The sequence below is a fragment of the Protopterus annectens genome, chromosome 4.part0 (genome assembly GCF_019279795.1).
Source record: "Protopterus annectens isolate FY-2018-M chromosome 4.part0, PAN1.0, whole genome shotgun sequence".
NCBI classification, from domain to species: domain Eukaryota; kingdom Metazoa; phylum Chordata; order Ceratodontiformes; family Protopteridae; genus Protopterus; species Protopterus annectens.
The window spans coordinates 907151116-907171578 of record NC_056733.1 but is presented as its reverse complement, the minus strand read 5'-3'; the positions used below and the strand labels follow the sequence as shown (position 1 = coordinate 907171578).

The following is a 20463-nucleotide window of genomic DNA, read 5'->3' as shown; positions in this document are numbered from 1 at the left end:
TAGCCTAGTATGAACCTATGAACCTATGAATAATAATAATAATAATTAACCTTATTTTTGTATCAGGAAATACAAATGCTTCCATTGCCTACTTATAAAATCCCAGCTTACTCTGTTGAATGCTTTCTTTGCATCAAGACCCACAAACAACAGAGGTATTTTCTTACATTCTGCTTCCCTCTGGGTCATCATTGTTCTATTAATGTTGTCAAATGTTTGCGTCCCCTCCACAAAACCACATTGATCCATATCTATCATTTTGGTAACGTCCTTGACATTCTTTTAGTTATTACAGTGAAAAACACTTTATAATCATGGTTTAAAATTGAAGCTTGATCTAATTGTTCTTTACCGTCTTTAGGTATTACAGCCACCACAGCTTTTTTTCCACAGGATGTTGGTGCTTCCCTCCTTTTAAAATGCTGTTAAAAAAAAGCTTCCAGATCTTTGTTACTTTCTTCCTCCTATCTTACATACATCCCCATTTTTATCTCATCTCCTTTTATTTTAACTATTAATTTTTGAGCCTCATCTACCTCTAACCTTGGCATAGCTAAATCTTCCAGAAATATATCCATTTTGTGCTTTTTCTTGATTTCTACATTCCTCTGCTTTATACAAAATGTCCTCCCCCTCATTTGTTGAGCAGAAACTGGCAGCACAAGGTTAGTAAGGTCACCACTTGGGCAGACATAGTGAAAAAGGTGTGACAAAGGCCTACCTTCCTGTTTCTTTACCCTTTTCAGTTCCTCATACACTAGCATGAGAACACATGAGGGACTCTTCTTACATTTCCTGGCCTAGACACTCTCAACTGCTGCCATCTGGAATGAACTCAGATATGCATGTAACTCATGTCCTGTCCATCGAAGCGAAGGGGGTCTGAGCTGAAATGCTGACAATGACAGCAGTGGCTGAATTCATCCTCCTTGCCCAGACAATGGCAGTGGTGCTACTGTGGATCCTGGCAAACGATCTGTCACATGAAGGTACAGTAGCCAAGACACGATTTTCTTCTGCATCAAATGTGGGAACGTGTCCTTCATAAACATAAGGACTAAAATGTTAACTATCCAACCTGAAGAAAAGACCTGAGCAGTGTGGGATCTAGGTAAGCTGTCACAGCTTGGCATATGATATCATGGCTTGAAATTTGAGCAGTCATACATTCCAACCCCACCCCCCCAGAGTAAAAATAGCTTAACTGAGGATAGCATAAGAGGAAATGTTAATATATTTTATATATTTTGTTTCCGTATATTATATTTTATATATTATGTTTTGTTTCCATCATATTATATATTTTATAGATTATATATTTTGTTTCCATCATCATACATTTTTTCTTATTATATTTTCTTTTTCTTGTTCTCTTTTTTCCACTTTATTCAAAATGATGTGTAATAACAATACTAACTAATTATACTATAATATTTTTATAGATATTTTTATAGATAGTTTTTAGGGTTCTTGTACACAGACTTGAAGAAGTCTAGAAGGATGAAAGCGATCTTTGTTAAAAGTTATAAAAATATAATATGATTTTTACAATTTATTTTTTACATGCAAAGTGTATATGTATATATTTATATATATTTTTTGATTGCCAAATGGACTAAGGTTGATATATTTCCAGCCATGTAGTATATTGTCTTGGATAAAATCACAGACTTAATAATCTACTTAAATAAGAGGTACCACATCATTATAAATTTTATTTAAAGTACATAAGGGTTATATTATTATGACAGCTACTAAGTAGGGCAGGACCAGCTCGAATGTCACACTGACAAAGGAAGGGATGTGAACTTAACATGTGTACCAAATAACATTTTGTTTTATAGTACAATAAACCACTCCCTTGCCTGATAAAAAGTATATATATATATATATATATATATATATATATATATATATATATATATATATATATATAAATATATATATGTATATATAAAGAAACTATTACTCTGTTATTTTTGTTTTGCTTGGATCATGTGTCTGTGTACTTAATAAAGGATTTTCAACTGGAAACAGACTGCCTGCCTTGCTTGGATTACTTTTGAATACTTAGTAATTCTGTACAATATTTCAAATTATATATTTTTATTTTTTTTTTTTACTTAAGATGAGTTTAGGTTAGCTACTTCTACTACTATTGTCTGATCTGATTAATATACAGTGATTAACTAGAGATATATGGACTGAAAATCTTCCACACAGAGAAGTTTCTTACACTGTTTTGAAAATTTAAAAATGACCACAGCAGAAGGCCTCCAAAGTCAGATCAGTGCTATCTTGAGTAGTATGCAAGGTTATGCTTAAAACAGCCATCACAAGAACCTAGGATGGGAGAGGCATCGTTTGCAATGCTATTCACAAATCAGGGTGGAGCTGAGGAAGCCAGGTGTCTGGATATGTGGAATCATCATGCAATGGAGAAATGAAGGCCTTGGGTACATGCTACAGCCAAACACTGCTTAGGAGAAACAATCAAAACAAAAAGAATGTGTGAAAGATAACAAAACTGGGGTTGGTAAAAAAGGATATGAAAACATTCATAGCATTCCATCCTATATAGATACATTAATTTCACATGCAATCAAATAATTTAAAACAGAAGTATACAGAAATATCTGGTCATCTCCGTGGTACAGAGGGATAAAGCCCTGACTGTTACCTAGATGAGTAGGAACGGACTAGGTACCTTGGAGATGACCATTTGAGATGCTGGAACCCACTACAGTCTGAGATGCCATTTCTAGGAATATTTCTTTTTATTCAATGTATGGCAGTCTCAGAATTGATATATATAAGTTCAGGGGTGTAGGGGTGCAAGGGGGTCTTGCCCCCCCCAAACAGAAGTTTAATGGAGAACTGTGATTTTTTTATTTTTTTGAGATTTGCTCTTCTCTGGTGTTTTCTGTCTTGTTTGGTTTTTCGATACTCAGCATGTTGAGTGCTGACCCTTTTATAGTGACCTGACCTTGGCAATGCAGGACCCAATGAGGAAGGATAGGAATGAGTGGCTAATGCCAGCTTGCCCATCCTGGAGTAGGAAGGCATTCTGGCTTGGTACACAGTATGTGGCCTGTGGACATGTCCTCATCTCTGCCACTCCAGCTTTGTGCATGAACCTTCATGGGCATGTGTAAAAAATGTGAATTTTTACCAAGGAAGGTATCATAGGCCTTCAAATTTGCAAGTGTGCATCTTAGCCTCTGGGGAGGCATTAGGGTCTAAAAAAAGGAAAAGACCCTTTTGGCAACGTGGATGATGCCTTTGCCATGATGTGCTCTCAGCCTTGTCATAAGTGACGAAGACAATCACAGCAGTAGCTAGACTGTTGTAGGTAAAGAGGAAGGAAAAAGACATTAGAAAATACAGAAACATCAACAAACCAAATGCTTTCAACACACATTATGACAATGTATGGAAGGGGATCTTAGAAAAACTTCATGGTAACTATCGTTTGCTGTGTGTGTACCAAACAGTAATGCACCACAGCTGCTCAGACAGTGATTCATTTTTAAGACAGCATTTTTAATGACTGCATGAAATTGAAACCAGATGAGGAATGAGGAATGATTAGTGAGGGAATCAGAATCCCAGGCAAACTGTCTTTACATGTCAGGGGTACTGCTGACTGGTTTGTTGTGTGAGTCTCTAAATATGAGGATGAGTCGGCAGAACTAGAGGAGATTACAGGTGGCCTTTGTTCTCACAGATGACTGTAACGAAAAAGTTGTAAAACAGCCCAGTCGGCCTTCGTGTGTGGCATTAAACTGCACTAAACCTCAAACCTCCACAATACCAGCTGCACTGCCTTCTAGTACCAGTAACTTCTGCAGTGTGGCAACTTCTCTCCAGAAAGTGAAATCTTCCTTACAGAAAGATCCTCCCCTCTCCATCCCATTCATTTTGTGCCTAATTAGGACCATTCATAATCTGGTGAGAATTTACTGTAAACACATTACTCATGCAACTGCTTCTTATCAGCATCGGAACAGACCTTAAAGTTAAAACAGGGGAGACAGAGAGAGTTACTGAGCAGGTCTGTGTATATGTGCACATGTATGTGCATGCAAGTGTGTATGCTTGGGTAATGTGAGACTTTTTTTTTCATAGAACCACTCTATAACTGGAACAACATGTACCCAGATCTGGAATGTTTGCAATGCTGCCTTATCTTCTGGGCAGCAGAGGGCACTTAGGCACAGCTGAAACTTAGCTAGCAATTGGCTAAGTTTCTAGTGTCATTGTAAGGGGATCCAGTATCTGTCTGCCTGAGATGACATGATCGACACACCTTGATGCTTTGCCAGAGATGGCCTGCATCTGTCACCCCTGGGATTCCGGGTACTGGCTAAGGCTCTTGCCACCCCTATAGTGCCTTTTTAGGCAGTGTTCCAAAGATCAAAATTCCACCATAACAGCTACAAACAAATGCAATCTGAGGGTCATCCTGCTCAATGCTAGAAGTCTAAAGCTCAAGATGCACTCGATCAAAGCTCTCCTCAAAATGGAGAATGTCGACATCTGTGCTGTAACGGAGACCTGGTTTAAACAGGCAGAAAGCACACCTGTGCTCCCAGACAACAACTCATTCCATACCTTTCATCCCCAGAATAAGGCCGGAAGCTCCAAAGGTGGTGGTGCCTCCATATTCTTAAAGGATACACACACCTCTAGACTGGTAGCCTAGCATAATGTATCTGAGATACTTCAGGTACAACTAACACTGAGTAAGACCTTGACATAATTCATAGCCTGCTACAGAACCCCAAACATGTCCCTAGACTCTCAATCCAAGTTCCTAAGCACCCTGGATTCTATCAAGGCCCAACCCAATACTCTCATACTGGGTGACTTCAACTACCATTCCATCAACTGGCAAATCTATTCAATTACCAATGTACAGGCCCATTGCTTTCTGGAATTTATCAATTCCAGTGCCCTGGACCAGCTCATTCTGAACCCCACTAGAGGAAGCAACATCCTCAACCTGGTTATCACCAACATGAGAGACCATTTCTCCACACCTATAGTCAATTCCTCCCTGGTTAAATCCGACCAAAAAACTGATCACCATGGAAATCTCCATCTCACCTACAACCCCCTCTAAGGTGACCACCCTGAAAAACTTCTCTAAAGCAGACTTTGGGTTCCTAAAAACAGATGTGGCTAACTTCTTGGCACCCATGCGAATGGAAAATATCTGCATGATTGCCGAATCATACATCAGTGCACTGTACAAGCATGTACACAAATGCATGGACCTTGCCATACCAAATAGAACTAAGACGCTCTCCTCCAAAAAAAGGAAGCTAATCTGGTAGTCTCCAGCCATCAGTAAACTCAACAACAGGAGGAAGAAACTGTTGCAGAAAAAAATGAAGTCACAAGACTAGAAAACCTCACTTATCAGTCTCAACAAAAAGCTGAGATCCCTTATCAAATCCTCTGAAGCCAGCTATGAAGGCAGAATTGCGTCTGACACCAAAAACAACCACAAAGCCTTCTACAGCTATATCAAAAACCTCCAAGGCAATACCCAGATTTGCTCTGAGTTATTGCACAATGGCACCTATTATACTGAGCCAACAGATATAGCTAACATACTGGCCGGCAGATTCAGTGCCAACCTTACCCCCCCCCCCAAGGGCCCTATCACAATACCAGAAGAAAGCCTGGTACCCACCATTTCAGCAGCACAGGTAAAAGCTGCACTGCCCAAAGCCAAGAATACAGTGCCCATGGGACCTTATAATATCCCTGACTGCATCCTACACAAGCTACAAAATGAACTGGTACCACATCTGTGTGTCCTGTTCAATCACAACCTTACTTCAGGCTATGTCCCTAACGAGTGGTGCACTGCTATAGTCATCCCGCTCCAAAAAGGGGGGAGCAACTACAGACCCTGGGAACTATCACCCCATTAGCCTGATGAGTCTCATATGCAAAGCTATGGAGTGCATAGGTTCATAGGTAGGTACTAGGCTATCAGCCCTGGGGCCTATATAAGCCTAGCCAAAAAGGTTCCATGGCTTTCACCACCCAAGAAAATTATTTTCTTGTGCCCCTGTTGAGCAGAGCCACAGAAGTGATCCCCGGGGTGAATTTTCTATTTCCCATCCAGTCGTCAAGATTTTTCTTAAAGAGGGCCAATGAGGAGCTTTGCTTGACATGAATGGGTAGTTTGTTCCAGAGTATGGGAAGTCTCTGGGACAGAAATCTATCCCTCCAGCATGTTCTGTTTATTGTGGTGACAAGGTTTAGGTCCCTAAACATCATCATGGACCTGCTTAACAAAGATATAGGCAATCTCCAAACTCTTGACCCCACACAGTTTGGCTTTGTCAAGGGGAAATCCTGCCTGCTGAACCTGGTTGACTTCTTTGAGGCAGTCACCAAGGCTGTGGATGAAGGTAAGGCAGTACATACAGCCTACTTCAACCTGGCCAAGGCCTTTGATACCATTCCCCACTCAGGTATCACTGATAAACTCACCAAACTAGGCATCAATCCTTACATCACTAGGTGGATTGCAAATTGGCTCACAGACATGACCCATAGAGTGAAAGTTGCAGATTCTAAGTCAGACCGTCAACCAGTCACAAGTGGAGTCCCACAGGGCTCAGTTTTGGGCCCTCTCCTGTTTGGCATCTACTTCTCAGAAGTCCAGGCCAAAACAGAAGGACTCTGGCTGACCAAGTTTGCTGATGACTGCAAGCTAGGGGTCATTATTACCTCCCCAAGTGATGCAGACATCCTACAAAAGGGCCTCTCTGAGACCAGTGACTGGTGTCGGAACCATGGCCTGAAGCCTAATGCCAAAAAATGCTTTATCATTCCCTTTGGAAAAAACTCAGTTCCCATGAATTACCACATTGATAAGAGCCCACTGAACACTGAAGGGGCCATAAGAGATCTGGGCACCCAGGTCGATAGCCTCCTCACCTTCGACCACCACATTGCCTCTGTGGTCAGAAAGTTCTTCTATGTGGCAGATCTTATAACCAAAGGTTTCGCATCCAGGAAGAAAGAGGTCATCATCTCTCTCTACTCATCCCTCATTAGACAAGTCATCAGATATAATGCCCCATTTGGCATGTACCTGACCAGACACCTACAACAGCTGGAGAGGCCACAAAAGTACCTCACAAAAAGGATGCTAAGCCTTAAACAAATGTCCTACATGGGCAGACTCAAGAAACTTCAGCTGTTCTCAGTCTCTTATCGTCTACTTAGAGGTGAACTCTGCTTGACTTACAAAGCCATGTCTGACCCAGCCCTACTTGAAATGCTACACCTAAAGAAATCCCAATCCCCTCATGCCACATGCTTCAGAGATCACAGCCTCATTACCACAATTAACAGAACATGCTGGAAGGAGAGGCTCATCTTCCAAAGACTGCCCATACTCCGGAATAAGCTTCCCATTCATGTCAAGCAGAACACTTCTCTGGCCCTCTTCAAGAGAAATCTTGACAAGTGGATGGGTAACAGAAAGTTCACCCCAGGGATCACTCCAGTTGCCCTACTGGATAGGGGCACTGTGAGATAACATCGGGTGGCACGGTGCCTGGGCATTTTTTTTTGGGCTAGGCTTGTAAAGGCTCCAGGGCCATTAGCCTAGTACACACCTATGAATCTATACCTAGGTGTACTTTTGAATTACCTGTAGAGGTCATAGTAGGTCAGCACATGAGGTACATTTCCTTCTGATGTAGCACTGGACAATACAATGCTCAATTCTCTAATTTTAGGTGTGCAGTTATTTCATACAGTCTCTTCTCCAATCATACTTGCCTCTCCCATGTCCTCTCCATACCTGAATTTGTGCAGTTAAAGGCCACTTCTGCCATCTTCATGAACGTTTCTCCTAATATTGCTTTGTAACCCAAATGGATAGCAGGAACCAAGCATGTTGTTGCATCCTTGAAAAGTAAATCACTCTCTCCATATCGTCTAGACTGGAATAGCTGGAACTCTGAGTCTGAATGCAACTGCAATGTTTCCTGTGGAAAAGAATTAAAAATTTAGTTATCCACATTAATATAGTATTGTGGTTTCAACACTATACAGTGCTTCTCATGAATTCGATTTTCAAATGGATATATGTTCCTCTAAAATGTTTATGGACTAAACATTAGAACTTGTTAGTAAACACATTTACAGGACAACCTGCTTTAGTGTCATTCAAGACAAAACTAAAATCCTTGTGTAGAAGGAATGAGAAGTTAAACTGAGGCCCATCTGGACGAGTTGGTGGTAGGTCAGATGGATGTGAAATATCCCATGGCATTTATCAAAAAGGGAAGTTCCCTGCCTCCTTAGCCAAATTTCCCCTAGTAGGTATGAATACCACTTCAAGTCTCCTCATGGGACTAAACCCATCAACAAAGTGTAAATAAATAAATACATGTAATTGATGTTATTCAACTTAGGTAACTTATCCTGGTTTCCTTGGGTTAGTTACCACAGAGGCATGTCCATATTCATTAAGGGTATTCACACCTCCAGTCTAGTTGCTCAACATAATGCATCTCAAATTATCCAAGTGCAACTAACACTGGGCAAGACTGCAATCCAGGTTGTAGCTTGTTACAGATCCCCCACCATGCCCCAGGATTCCCACTCTTCATTTCTTAAGATACTGGAAAATATTAAGGTACAACCCAATACCTTAATTATGGGCGATTTCAACTACCCCACCATCAACTGGGAAAACTACTCATGTACCAACTCATTCGCTCAGCGTTTTCTGGAATTCATAAATTCCAATGCCTTGGATCAGCTCCACACCCCCACCAGGGACAGCAATATCCTGGACCTGGTCATTACCAATATAGGTAACTGGAGTTCCATGCCAGAGGTCAACTCCTCGCTGGTCAGATCTGACCACAAGCTAATCACCCTAGACATCCTTACCCCAACCCCACCCCCCATTAAAGAAACCACCATCAGAAACTACTCCAAAGCCAACTTCATACTTCTTAAGACAGAAGTGACAAACTTCACGACACCCATGCAGATGAAAAATAGAGGTATGACTGCTGAATCTTACACAAATGCACTGTATAAACATATACAAGAGTGTATGGATCATGCCATCCCCAACAGAACCAAGACGCTATCCTCCAAATAAAGGAAACCAATCTGGTGGTTCCCTGCCATAAGCAAACTACAACAGAAGGAAGAAGCTGTTGCAAAAAAGAGTAAAATCCCAAGATTGGAGGAACTCCCTGGTCAGCCTCAGCAAGAAGCTGAAATTCCTCATAAAATCCTCCAAAGCCAGTTACAAAAATAAAATCATCACTGATTCCAAAGACAACTTCAAAGCATTCTACAGCTATGTCAAGAATCTCAATGGCGACACACAGGTCTGCTCTGAGCTACAGCACAATGGCAGTAAATATACAGCACCAACCAATATTGCCAACATCCTGGCAAATAGGTTCAGTGCTAACTTTACCCCCCCCTCACCCCCCAAAGGGCCCATCTTAATACCAGAAGAATGCAAAGCCCCTGTAATCACGGATGAACAAGTATAGAGCACACTCTCCAAAGCCAAGAACACAGCATCCATGGGACCAGACAACATCCCAGGCTGCGTACTGCACGAACTACAGAACGAACTGGCACCCCACCTAAGTTCCATCTTTAATCATAGCCTCACCTCAGGCTATGTGCCTACTGAATGGCACACAGAGATAGTTATCCCACTCCACAAAGGGGGTGCCACCACAGACCCTGGAAACTACCGCCCCATTAGCCTGATGAGCCTGGTCTGCAAGGCCATGGAACATATCATCTTGGAGCTTATAAACAAAGACATTGGTAACCTCCAAACCCTGGACCCCACTCAGTTTGGGTTTGTAAAAGTTATATCATGTCTACTAAACCTGACTGACTTCTTTGAAGCAGTCACCACAGCCGTAAACGAGGGCAAGGTAGTACACACAACCTATCTTGACCTCGCCAAGGCTTTCGATACCATCCCCCACCCTGGAATTATAGATGAACTCACTAAACTGGGCATAAATCCCTATGTCACAAGATGGGTGGCCAACTGGCTCACTGATAGAACCCACACAGTAAAAGCAGCCGACGCCAAGTCCGACTTCAGACCAGTGATGAGTGGAGTACCACAGGGTTTGGTCCTGGGTCCTCTCCTGTTCGGCATCTACTTCTCTGAAGTGCAGGCTAACACAGAAGGTCTTTGGATAACAAAGTTCACAGATGACTGCAAACTGGGAGCCATAATAGAATCACCTAATGATGTTGACATTCTATAAAAAGGCCTCACAGAGACAGATGCTTGGTGTCAAAGTCATGGCCTCAAGCTCAATGCTCAATTCACCCTACTTAAAATCTTACAAATTTCCCCTTTGAGCTTTCCATATTCCTGCTCTTCTCTACACTATTACCTCTTTTCTATTCTCCTAACTAATCTAACTAACTTTCTCAGACTAAACAATCTCTCTCTCTCAACTCCAAGTATTGTATATATTGTAAATATCAAGTAATTCACTGATGCTTATTGTCCAGTGAGTCTTAACTTACTGTTCTGAATGTAAATACCTACCAACTGTTCTACCTATGTCAAAATTGCATTTCAGTGTCAAACTATCCACCTGTACCTGACTGCATGACCTTATATATGTATTTACCAACACTTTATGTAACCTTCGTAACCATATATGTATGTATTTCCATTGCATTATGTAAACTTTGTAACCATATTGCTTATTGGAGCTTTTCTCCTCGGGCCTCCAATGAAAATGAGCACACCACTGGCCCAGTGGACTTCCCTGGTAATCAAACTGAAATAAATAAATAAATAAATAAATGCCAAGAATTGCACTGTCATCCCCTTTGGGAAAAACTCGGTACCCATGAACTACTACATAGGCGGTAGTTCACTAAACACCGAAAGTATGATAAGAGACCTCGGGACACAGATGGACAGTAGTCTCTCGTTTGATAACCACATCGCCACAGTAGTCAGGAAATCCTTCTACATAGCACACCTCATCACAAAAGAGTTCTCCTCTAGAAAAAAGGAGGTCATCGTTCCTCTCTACTCATCCCTCATCAGGCCCATTATAAGTGTACACTGCCCCGTTTGGCATGTATCGCACAAGACCTCTACAACAATTGGAAAGGCCACAGAAATATCTCACTAAGAGGATTACTGGCCTAAAACAGATGCCATACGCAGACCATCTCAAAAAACTCCAGCTCTACTCTGTCGCATTTCACTCAGAGGAGATCTCTGCCTAAAATACAAAGCTATGTCAAACCAAGAGCTGTTGGACATGTTCCACTTAAAGAAATCCCAACCTATCCGAACCACACGCTCCAGGGACCTAAACCTTGTCACCACAACAAACAAAACATGCTGGAGGGATAAATTCCTGTCCCAGAGATTTCCCATACTCCGGAACAAACTACCAATTCATGTCAAGCAAAGCTCCTCATTGTTCCCTCTTTAAGAAAAATCTTGACAACTGGATGGGAAATAGAAAATTCACCCCAGGGATCACTTCTGCGGTGCTGCTCAACAGGAGCACAGGAAAATAATTTTCTTGGGTGACGAAAGCCAGGGAACCTTTTTGGCTAGGCTTATATAGGCCCCAGGGACGATAGCCTAGTACCTACCTATGAACCTATATTCAGATATTGTGTATAGTTTATGAATATGAAATGTTAATACAATTAAATCTGATACTTTAAGATGGTTTTGTGTAATACTATTAATATTTCAAATGTATGTATTTTGATGCTGTTACTTCTATATTTTTCATTTTAACTAGGTCACAAATGAAAAGCACATCAAGGGCCAAGTTCCTTTACTTGTGACACAAACAAACCAACAAATGTCAAAAGGCCATTTCATTCAACCTAAAACTGGGTCTGAGATGAAAGGGCTAGAAGGAACACAGCATGCGATCAGGAAACCTATTTATGTATTCCTTGCTGTGCCTGTTAGTATTAAACATTGTGACATCCTGCTGCAGTCCTAGTACTGACAGCAGTGCTGCTAACAAACATTACAGTCCCGACCAGTGCTAACAGGGTCACTGTAGGTAATAAGGGAGAAGTGCTGATGGTATAGAGCTCACAGTTGCTGTAATCCCAGGCTCCCCCACTAGGGGGCACTGTAGGTAACAGTGTAGGACCTCAGACTGTGTGGAGGTGGTTCACTGTTACTGATCTCCTGGCTTCTCTTAGCATGGGTCAATGTAGGTAATGGTGTGGGAACACTGCCTGCAATCCCAGCCTGTCCTACAGTGGAGTGGTATTAGTGTAAGTAATAGTGTAGGAGTACATTCTGTTGGGTGAGGTTATTGCTGTCACAGCCTCTCCCATAAGAGGTTACTGTAGTTAGTGGTGTATAAGCAATGACTGTGGGAGGGAGCTGGCACTTACTGCATTCCCAGCCTTTACCAGCAGGACTCACTGTAGGTAAGTAATGGTACAGCAGTACTTACTGTAGGAAGTTGCTAACACTTAGTGCAGTCCCAGCTTCTGCCAGCAGGGGTCACTGTAGGTAATGGTGTAGAAGCACTAACTGTGGGAGGGAGTTGACAGTTACTGCAGTCTCAGCCATTACCAGCAGAGATCACTGTAGGTAACGGTGTAGATGCACTGACTGTGGAAGGGAGCAGACAATTACTACAGTACTAGTCTCTCCTAAAAGGCATGACTGCAGGTAGGTAGGTAGGTGCCCTGATTCAGTTAAAGTTCACTGAAAACATTCTATTTAGCTCATAATCCAACACTCCTACTTAGTGTACCACCCCCAGACTTCTTGTATCATCAGTAACAAAGACTTGTCTCTTTACTGTCAGCAAGAAACAAACACAGGGAGGCATGTTACTTGGTTGATGTTGGCAAACATTAGAATAGATTTCCCCTAATCTAATGCACTTTGAGGGTGCTAAATCATTTAAAAATGAACTAAAAGTGACTTTTGGAAGAACCGTAACTGTAATTGTGGTCTAACTACAAATCATCTGTTCGCTGCTGTGGTATTTTAGTTATTTATGCTGTTTAATGCACCTTTTGTTCTATCCTTACCAACTCCTTTTGCTTAAACTCTTGCAATGTATCATCCGGGCAAATTTCAAACTCCTGTTTGTGTCGCTAGCATCTCTTCCTGTATGGTGCATCTGGATATGTTCTGTAAGGTGTTTGTATTCTTAAATGTGTGTGTAACTATGATGCATAATCAGTCTTAACATGTATTTGATAATAAACTTTTATTTTAATTGTGTTGTTGCCAACATACTGTAGCATGCAGAGCTTGTAATATGATTTCAAGTCAATGGCAAAGAATATAGTTAAGAACTATTCCTTTGTTATTTATTCTATGATACCTATTTCCTTAAATCGCTTAGATTCCACATATTTCCTATTTACACATGCTATGTTTATTTCTCTTATTAGTATTCTGATATTGCTTACATGTTTTTGTTGGAGATTTCTACATTGAACTCCACTGAAAAGGCGTCTCCCAACTGGACTTTCCTAATAGGTTCATAGATTCATAGGTAGGTACTAGGCTATCTGCCCGAAGGCATTTATAAGCCTAGCCAGAATGTGTTGGCTTTCACCGCCCCCTTAGATTAGTTCCCTGTGCCTCTGTCCAGCAGAGCCACTGAAGTGATCCCCGGGGTACAATTTCTGTTTCCTATCCACTTGTCAAGGTTTCTTTTGAAGATTGTTAGCTAGGAGCTCTGCCTAATGTAGATTGGAATCTTGTTCCAAAGCATGGGAAGTCTCTGGGATAGGAATCTATCCCTCCAGCACGTCCTATTTATTGTTGTGGTGAGGTTTAGATCCCTAGAGTGTGTGGCACAAGGGGATAAAGTTTTCTTTAGGTGGAGCATGTCCATCAATTCTGGGTTGGACATGGCCATGTATGTCAGGCAGAGATCACCTCTGAGTAGGCAGTATGCAACTGAGTACAGCTGGAGTTTCTTCAGTCGAGCTGCATGGGGCATCTGTTTGAGGCCAATGATCCTCTTGGTGAGGTACTTCTGTGGTCTTTCCAGCTGTTGCAGGTGTCTTGTAAAGTACATCCCAAATGGGGCATTGTACTCTATGATGGGTCTGATGAGTGATGAGTAGAGGGGCACAATGACCTCTTTGATCTGGATGTGAACCCTTTTGTAATTAGGTGGGCCACGTAGAAAGATTTTCTAACCACTTTGGCAATATGATCATCAAAGGTGAGATTACTATCTACTTGAGTCCCCAGATCCCTTATTACATCTTCTGTATTTAGGGGACTATCACCTATGTGGTAGTTTGTGGGTACTTTGTTTTTTCCAAAGGGGATGACTATGCACTTTTTGGCATTTAGCTTGAGACCATGATTTTGACACCAGGTATCCGTCTCAGTGAGACCCTTTTGCAGGATTTCTGTGTCAGCCAGAGAGTCAGTTATAGCCCCTAGTTTGCAGTCGTCTGCAAACTTGGTCAACCATAGTCCTCCTGTGCTTGCCTGTACCTCTGAGAAGTATATGCCGAACAGGAGGGGTCCTAGGACTGAGCCCTGGGGAATGCCACTTGTAACCGGTTTAGAGTCAGACTTAGCTCCCGCAACTCGCACCATGTGGCTTCTGTCCATGAGCCAGTTGGCAACCCATCTTGTGATGTAGGGGTTTATGTTCAGGCTGGTGAGCTTGTCTATAATACCAGAATGGGGAATGGTGTTGAAGGCCTTTGCGAGGTCTAGGTAGGCTTGTGTGTACCACCTTTCCCTCATCTATAGCCTTGGTATCTGTCTCAAAGTAGTCCACCAGGTTTAGGAGGCATGATCTGCCCTTAACAAAGCTGAACTGGGTAGGGTCCAGTGTTTGGAGGTTCCCAATGTCTCTGTTAATGAGCTCCATGATGATGTGCTTCATAGCCTTGCAGACCAAGCTAGTCAGGCTTATATGGCGATAGTTCCCGTGGTTTGTTGTGGCTCCACCTTTGTGGAGCGGAATAACTGTTGCTGTGTGCCACTCAATGAGTACGTAGCCTGTGGAGAGGCTGAGTTTGAACAATGTGTTTAGGTGAGGGGTTAGTTCATCTTTGAGCTCATGTAGGATACAGCCTGGGACACCATCCGGTCCCATTGATGCTGTGTTTTTGTCTTTGGAGAGGGCTGTCTTAACCTGAGTGTCTGTGATTTCAGGGAGTCTACATTCTTCTGGTATGGTTATGGGCCCTTTTGGGGGTGAGAGGGGGGTGAAGTTTGTGCTGAACCTGTCTGGCGATATTGGTCGGTTCAGTGTATTTTGTGCCATTCTGCACTAACTCCGAGCAGATCTGAGCATTGCCACTTAGATTCTTAATAAACAGTAATTAATTCATACATTAAAACTGTGATAGAAAATATTGAGTAATACATGTAGCTCAATAAAAGTGAGTAGATGCACTCCTACAAAAAGTGACTCCTCATGCATTTAATGCCTAGTCTTTGTCCTGTCTCTGCTTGGTAACAAAGGGGCCTTTAGCCGTGCTAATGATCTCCTTTAGATTATAAACTGACAAGTAACTCTTGCTCTGCATATATACAAAGAACTGTGCAGCAAATAATGTTCCCTCAGAGAAGCACGTGGCCATTTTACTCTATGGTATGGGCGTGTCCACATAGAGATTACTCTGGAGTATGGTGCATCCAAAAAAATTAAGGGTAAATCTTACAACCAGATTACAATAAAGGAACATTCTGAACTAAAATGATTAGAAATTTCAGGAAGATTTTATTATTATTATTGAGAGAAGAAAAAACAACAAAGGCTGTAAACTGGACCCCAGGCACACTCCGTTAGTATCCTTAAAAGTAACTCCAAGTTGAAAATAAAATCACTTTATTAGTGAACAAAATAGCAGCTGAATGAAATAACTGGTTAGCTGCTGAATAAAATCACTGCTGTAAGCGCTTTTGTTTAATAAAATATTAAACTTCATCAGACACCATATTTTTTACATCACTTCCTTAAATACCCAAAGGTTTCATGTCATTGGATGAGAACAATTTTAAAAAGTTTTTTGAAACATCAAAACCACAACCACTATTGCCTGCCTAAAACATATACCATATACAAATTGTTAAAGTGCAAAATTCTAAAATACAAATACAAGAAAATAATAAGACTATCTACATGTAAAAATGCAAAATACATTACATTTGTCTTTATATTGCCTGATATGGCACACTTTATCATTATACATGTCTTATGTATTAATTATAGTGCACTGGAGCTTCTTTCTTTCCAGTGCTTTTAATTTTAATGCTGGTGTGATGGAACTACGCTCATTGATCCCCAGACAGCTATTAGCTTGAATCCGGATTTGCCTCCTTAATTCTCTTAGTTCTAAAAGCAGCCCCCATGGTTTTTTATCGTCTATAATGACTTGATCTATTGTTAAAAACTAAACTGATGTTCTAAATTATCACTAACATGTTTAGCTAAAGCGTTATTTAAATTGTGCTTACTTATGGCATATTCATGTTCGTAGATTCTTTGGCAAAATTTTCTCTCAGTTTTGCCAATGTAAAATGCTGGGCATGAATCACAACTGGCTAAATATATCACTGCTTTCGAGTTGCAATTGTATTTTCCTTTTATTTGGTGTCTAAAATTTCTCACCATAAAATTATCTGCCACTTTTGTTTTGTGGCACCATGCATATGTCCCACATTTAAACATAGAACATATCATAGATTCTAGGATGACATATGTCTCATATGGAAAGGGCCATTGGTGGTGTTGGAAGAATGTTGGAAGAATTCCTGGAATATATAAATAATACAACCATGTTTCTTAAATTCACCTGGAATGTTAACCTAAATTTTATGGACTATTTGGATGTCCATTTATTTAAAGATGATGCTAACTAGAGATATGCCACTACAATTTACAGGAAAGAGACGTATTCTTACTGTTTCCTGCATTACAGCAATTCACATCCACAACACCAAAAATGATCTGTTATCAAGGGACAGTTGGTAAGGCAGCTCGAATGGTCACCAGTCAAGAAGACTTTATTCAAGAGTGTAACACCATACGCTCAATGTTCCTCAAAACAGCATACCTCATGGAATTAATTGATGATTTAATCCAAGAAGTTACAAGAAAAAGAATGAATGGTTATTTTAAGCCCATTTTGTGTGGGGATAGTGACCCTACTGGATTAATGGGAGATAATTTTGAAACTCCCATGGTAGAATTTAGCACTGATATGGGAACATACCACCATAACAAGGAATAGGCCTCTGACATTTCAAAAGCATTAGTGATGATTTTAGAATTTTGAGGTCCATTTTCCAAAAGAATTAACCCATTTTAATAGATGATTCTAGCATCAGGGAGCATGAAGGTGAAAGACTGGCCATCATATATAGAAAAGGTATGAACGTTAAGGATTTGTTTAAGGAGAGACAGTCCACTGATGACATTGGTAAACCTGGTATGTTTAAATGTGGGGCGTGTGCATGGTGCCACAAAATAAAAGTGGCAGATCATTTTATAGTGAGAAATTTTAGACACCAAATAAAAGGAAAATACAATTGCAGCTCGAAAGCAGTGATATATTTAGCCAATTGTGATTCATGGTCAGCATTTTACATTGGCAAAACTGAGAGAAAAAGTTGCCAAAGAATCTACGAACATGAATATGCCATAAGTAAGCACAATTTAAATAATGCTTTAGCTAAACATGTTAGTGATAATTTAGAACATCAGTTTAGTTTTTTAGCAATAGATCAAGTCATTATAGATGATAAAAAAACATGGAGGCTGCTTTTATAACTAAGAGAATTAATCTGGCAAATCCGGCTGCAAGCTGATAGTTGGCCAGGGATCGATGAGCGTAGTTCCATCACACCAGCATTAAAATTAAAAGCACTGGAAAGGAAGAAGCTCCAGTGAACTATAATTAATACATAAAACATATATAGTGGTAAAGTGTGCCATAAAAGGCAATATAAAGACAAATTTAATGTATTTTGCATTTTTACATATAGATAGTCTTATTATTTTGTTGTGTTTGTATTTTAGATTTTTGCACTTTAACAATTTGTATATGGTATTTGTTTTAGGCAGACAATAGTGGTTGTGGTTTTGATGTTTCAAAAAACGTTTTAAAATTGTTCTCATCCAATGACAAGGAACCTTTGGGTATTTAAGGAAGTGATGTAAAAAATATGGTGCCTGATGAAGTTTAATATTTTGTTAAATGAAAGCACTTACCCGTGATTTGATTCAGCTGCAAACCAGTGATTTTATTCAGCTGCTATTTTGTTCACTAATAAAGTGATTTTATTTCCAACTTGGAGTTTTACTTTTAAGGATACTGGGTCCAGTTTACAGCCTTTGTTGGTTTATCTAGTTGTTTGCTGTGTCTTTCCATATTGCGAGAAGATACCTAATGAGTTAAGTGACATTGTATGTTCCAGAAGTAATTGTCTTTTTGAATTTGGTACAAGTTTGGATAAAGCACTTTTATTTATTTATTTATTTATTTGCAGTTGGTTTACCAGGATAGTCCATTAGGCCAAGAAGAACCTGTTTTCAATGGAGTCCTGGGGAGAAAAGCTCCAAAAAATTCAAAGTTACACACATTTGCATTTGAACTGAAGAGTTACAATAAAAATTATAGATCACAGCAGGTAGACATACTTATAATGACAATTATAGGTCACAGTGGGTAGTAATACTAAGTAAAATCAATTCAATATAAGATACATTTGGATATGAAGTTGAAAGAAAAACATCATGATGCAATAATTACCAAAAGAAGTCGTGTCATCTAGGCCAGAGAGTGAATTAGAGGAAATGGAATTATGTCGGGTGGAAGCAGGAGCATTCCCATTGAGATGTTAGATGTGAGTGTAGTGATTTTTTAAAGGCAGCGGGATTTGTGGTGGTACGGATGGATGGTGGAAGGGAGTTACATAGACGAGCAAGTGCAAAGGACAAGAGATGTTTACCAGGGGGACGTTTGGGTTTATATAGTTCAATTAGGTTATTGTTGTTAGATCTTAAGAGTCTTTCTGGGAGGTGCATTTTAAAGGTTGAGGAAAAGGAGGGACAGAGGGAGGAGTTGAAAATAAGTTTGTGTGCCTGAGAAAGCGGGATATAGGAGAGATGGTTAGGGAGTTCTAACCAGTGATGTTTGATGGTTAGGGAGTTCTAACCAATGACGTTTGATGGTTAGGGAGTTCTAACCAGTGACGTCTGATGGTTAGGGATTTCTAACCAGTGACGTCTGATGGTTAGGGAGTTCTAACCAGTGACGTCTGATGGTTAGGGATTTCTAACCAGTGACGTCTGATGGTTAGGGAGTTCTAACCAGTGATGTTTGATGGTTAGCGAATTCTAACCAGTGACGTCTGATGGTTAGGGAGTTCTAACCAGTGACGTCTGATGGTTAGGGAGTTCTAACCAGTGACGTTTGATGGTTAGGGAGTTCTAACCAGTGACGTCTGATGGTTAGGGAGTTCTAACCAGTGACATTTGATGGCTAGGGAGTTCTAACCAGTGACGTCTGATGGTTAGGGAGTTCTAACCAGTGACGTCTGATGGTTAGGGAGTTCTAACCAGTGACGTCTGATGGTTAGGGAGTTCTAACCAGTGACGTCTGATGGTTAGGGAGTTCTATCCAGTGACATCTGATGGTTAGGGAGTTCTAACCAGTGACGTCTGATGGTTAGGGAGTTCTAACCAGTGACGTCTGATGGTTAGGGAGTTCTAACCAGTGACGTCTGATGGTTAGGGAGTTCTATCCTGTGATGTCTGATGGTTAGGGAGTTCTAACCAGTGACGTCTGATGGTTAGGGAGTTCTACCAGTGACGTCTGATAGTTAGGGAGTTCTAACCAGTGACGTCTGATGGTTAGGGAGTTCTAACCAGTGACATCTGATGGTTAGGGAGTTCTAACCAGTGACGTCTGATGGTTAGGGAGTTCTAACCAGTGACGTCTGATGGTTAGGGAGTTCTAACCAGTGACGTTGATGGTTAAGGAGTTCTAACCAGTGACGTTTGATGGTTAGGGAGTTCTAACCAGTGACGTTTGATGGTTAGGGAGTTCTAACCAGTGACGTTTGATGGTTAGGGAGTTCTAACCAGTGACGTTTGATGGTTATGCAGTTCTCACCAGTGACGTCTGATGGTTACGGAGTTCTAACCAGTGACGTCTGATGGTTAGGGAGTTCTAACCAGTGATGTTTGATGGTTAGGGAGTTCTAACCAGTGACGTCTGATGGTTAGGGAGTTCTAACCAGTGATGTCTGATGGTTAGGGAGTTCTAACCAGTGATGTCTGATGGTTAGGGAGTTCTAACCAGTAACGTCTGATGGTTAGGGTGTTCTAACCAGTGACGTTTGATGGTTAGGGAGTTCTAACCAGTGACGTCTGATGGTTAGGGAGTTCTAACCAGTGATGTTTGATG

At 40.9% G+C, this 20463-nt stretch overlaps 1 protein-coding gene across 1 annotated transcript in view; it reads right to left on the bottom strand.

Moving 5' to 3' along the window:
• The window catches only part of LOC122799664 (melanotransferrin-like), a 560015-nt gene that overhangs the window by 12625 nt on the left and 526927 nt on the right, over positions 1–20463 (bottom strand). The window contains exon 16 of the mRNA XM_044068867.1: positions 7838–8024. Coding sequence (XP_043924802.1) covers positions 7838–8024 — 187 coding nt within the window. The remainder of the gene's footprint in view (positions 1–7837; positions 8025–20463) is intronic.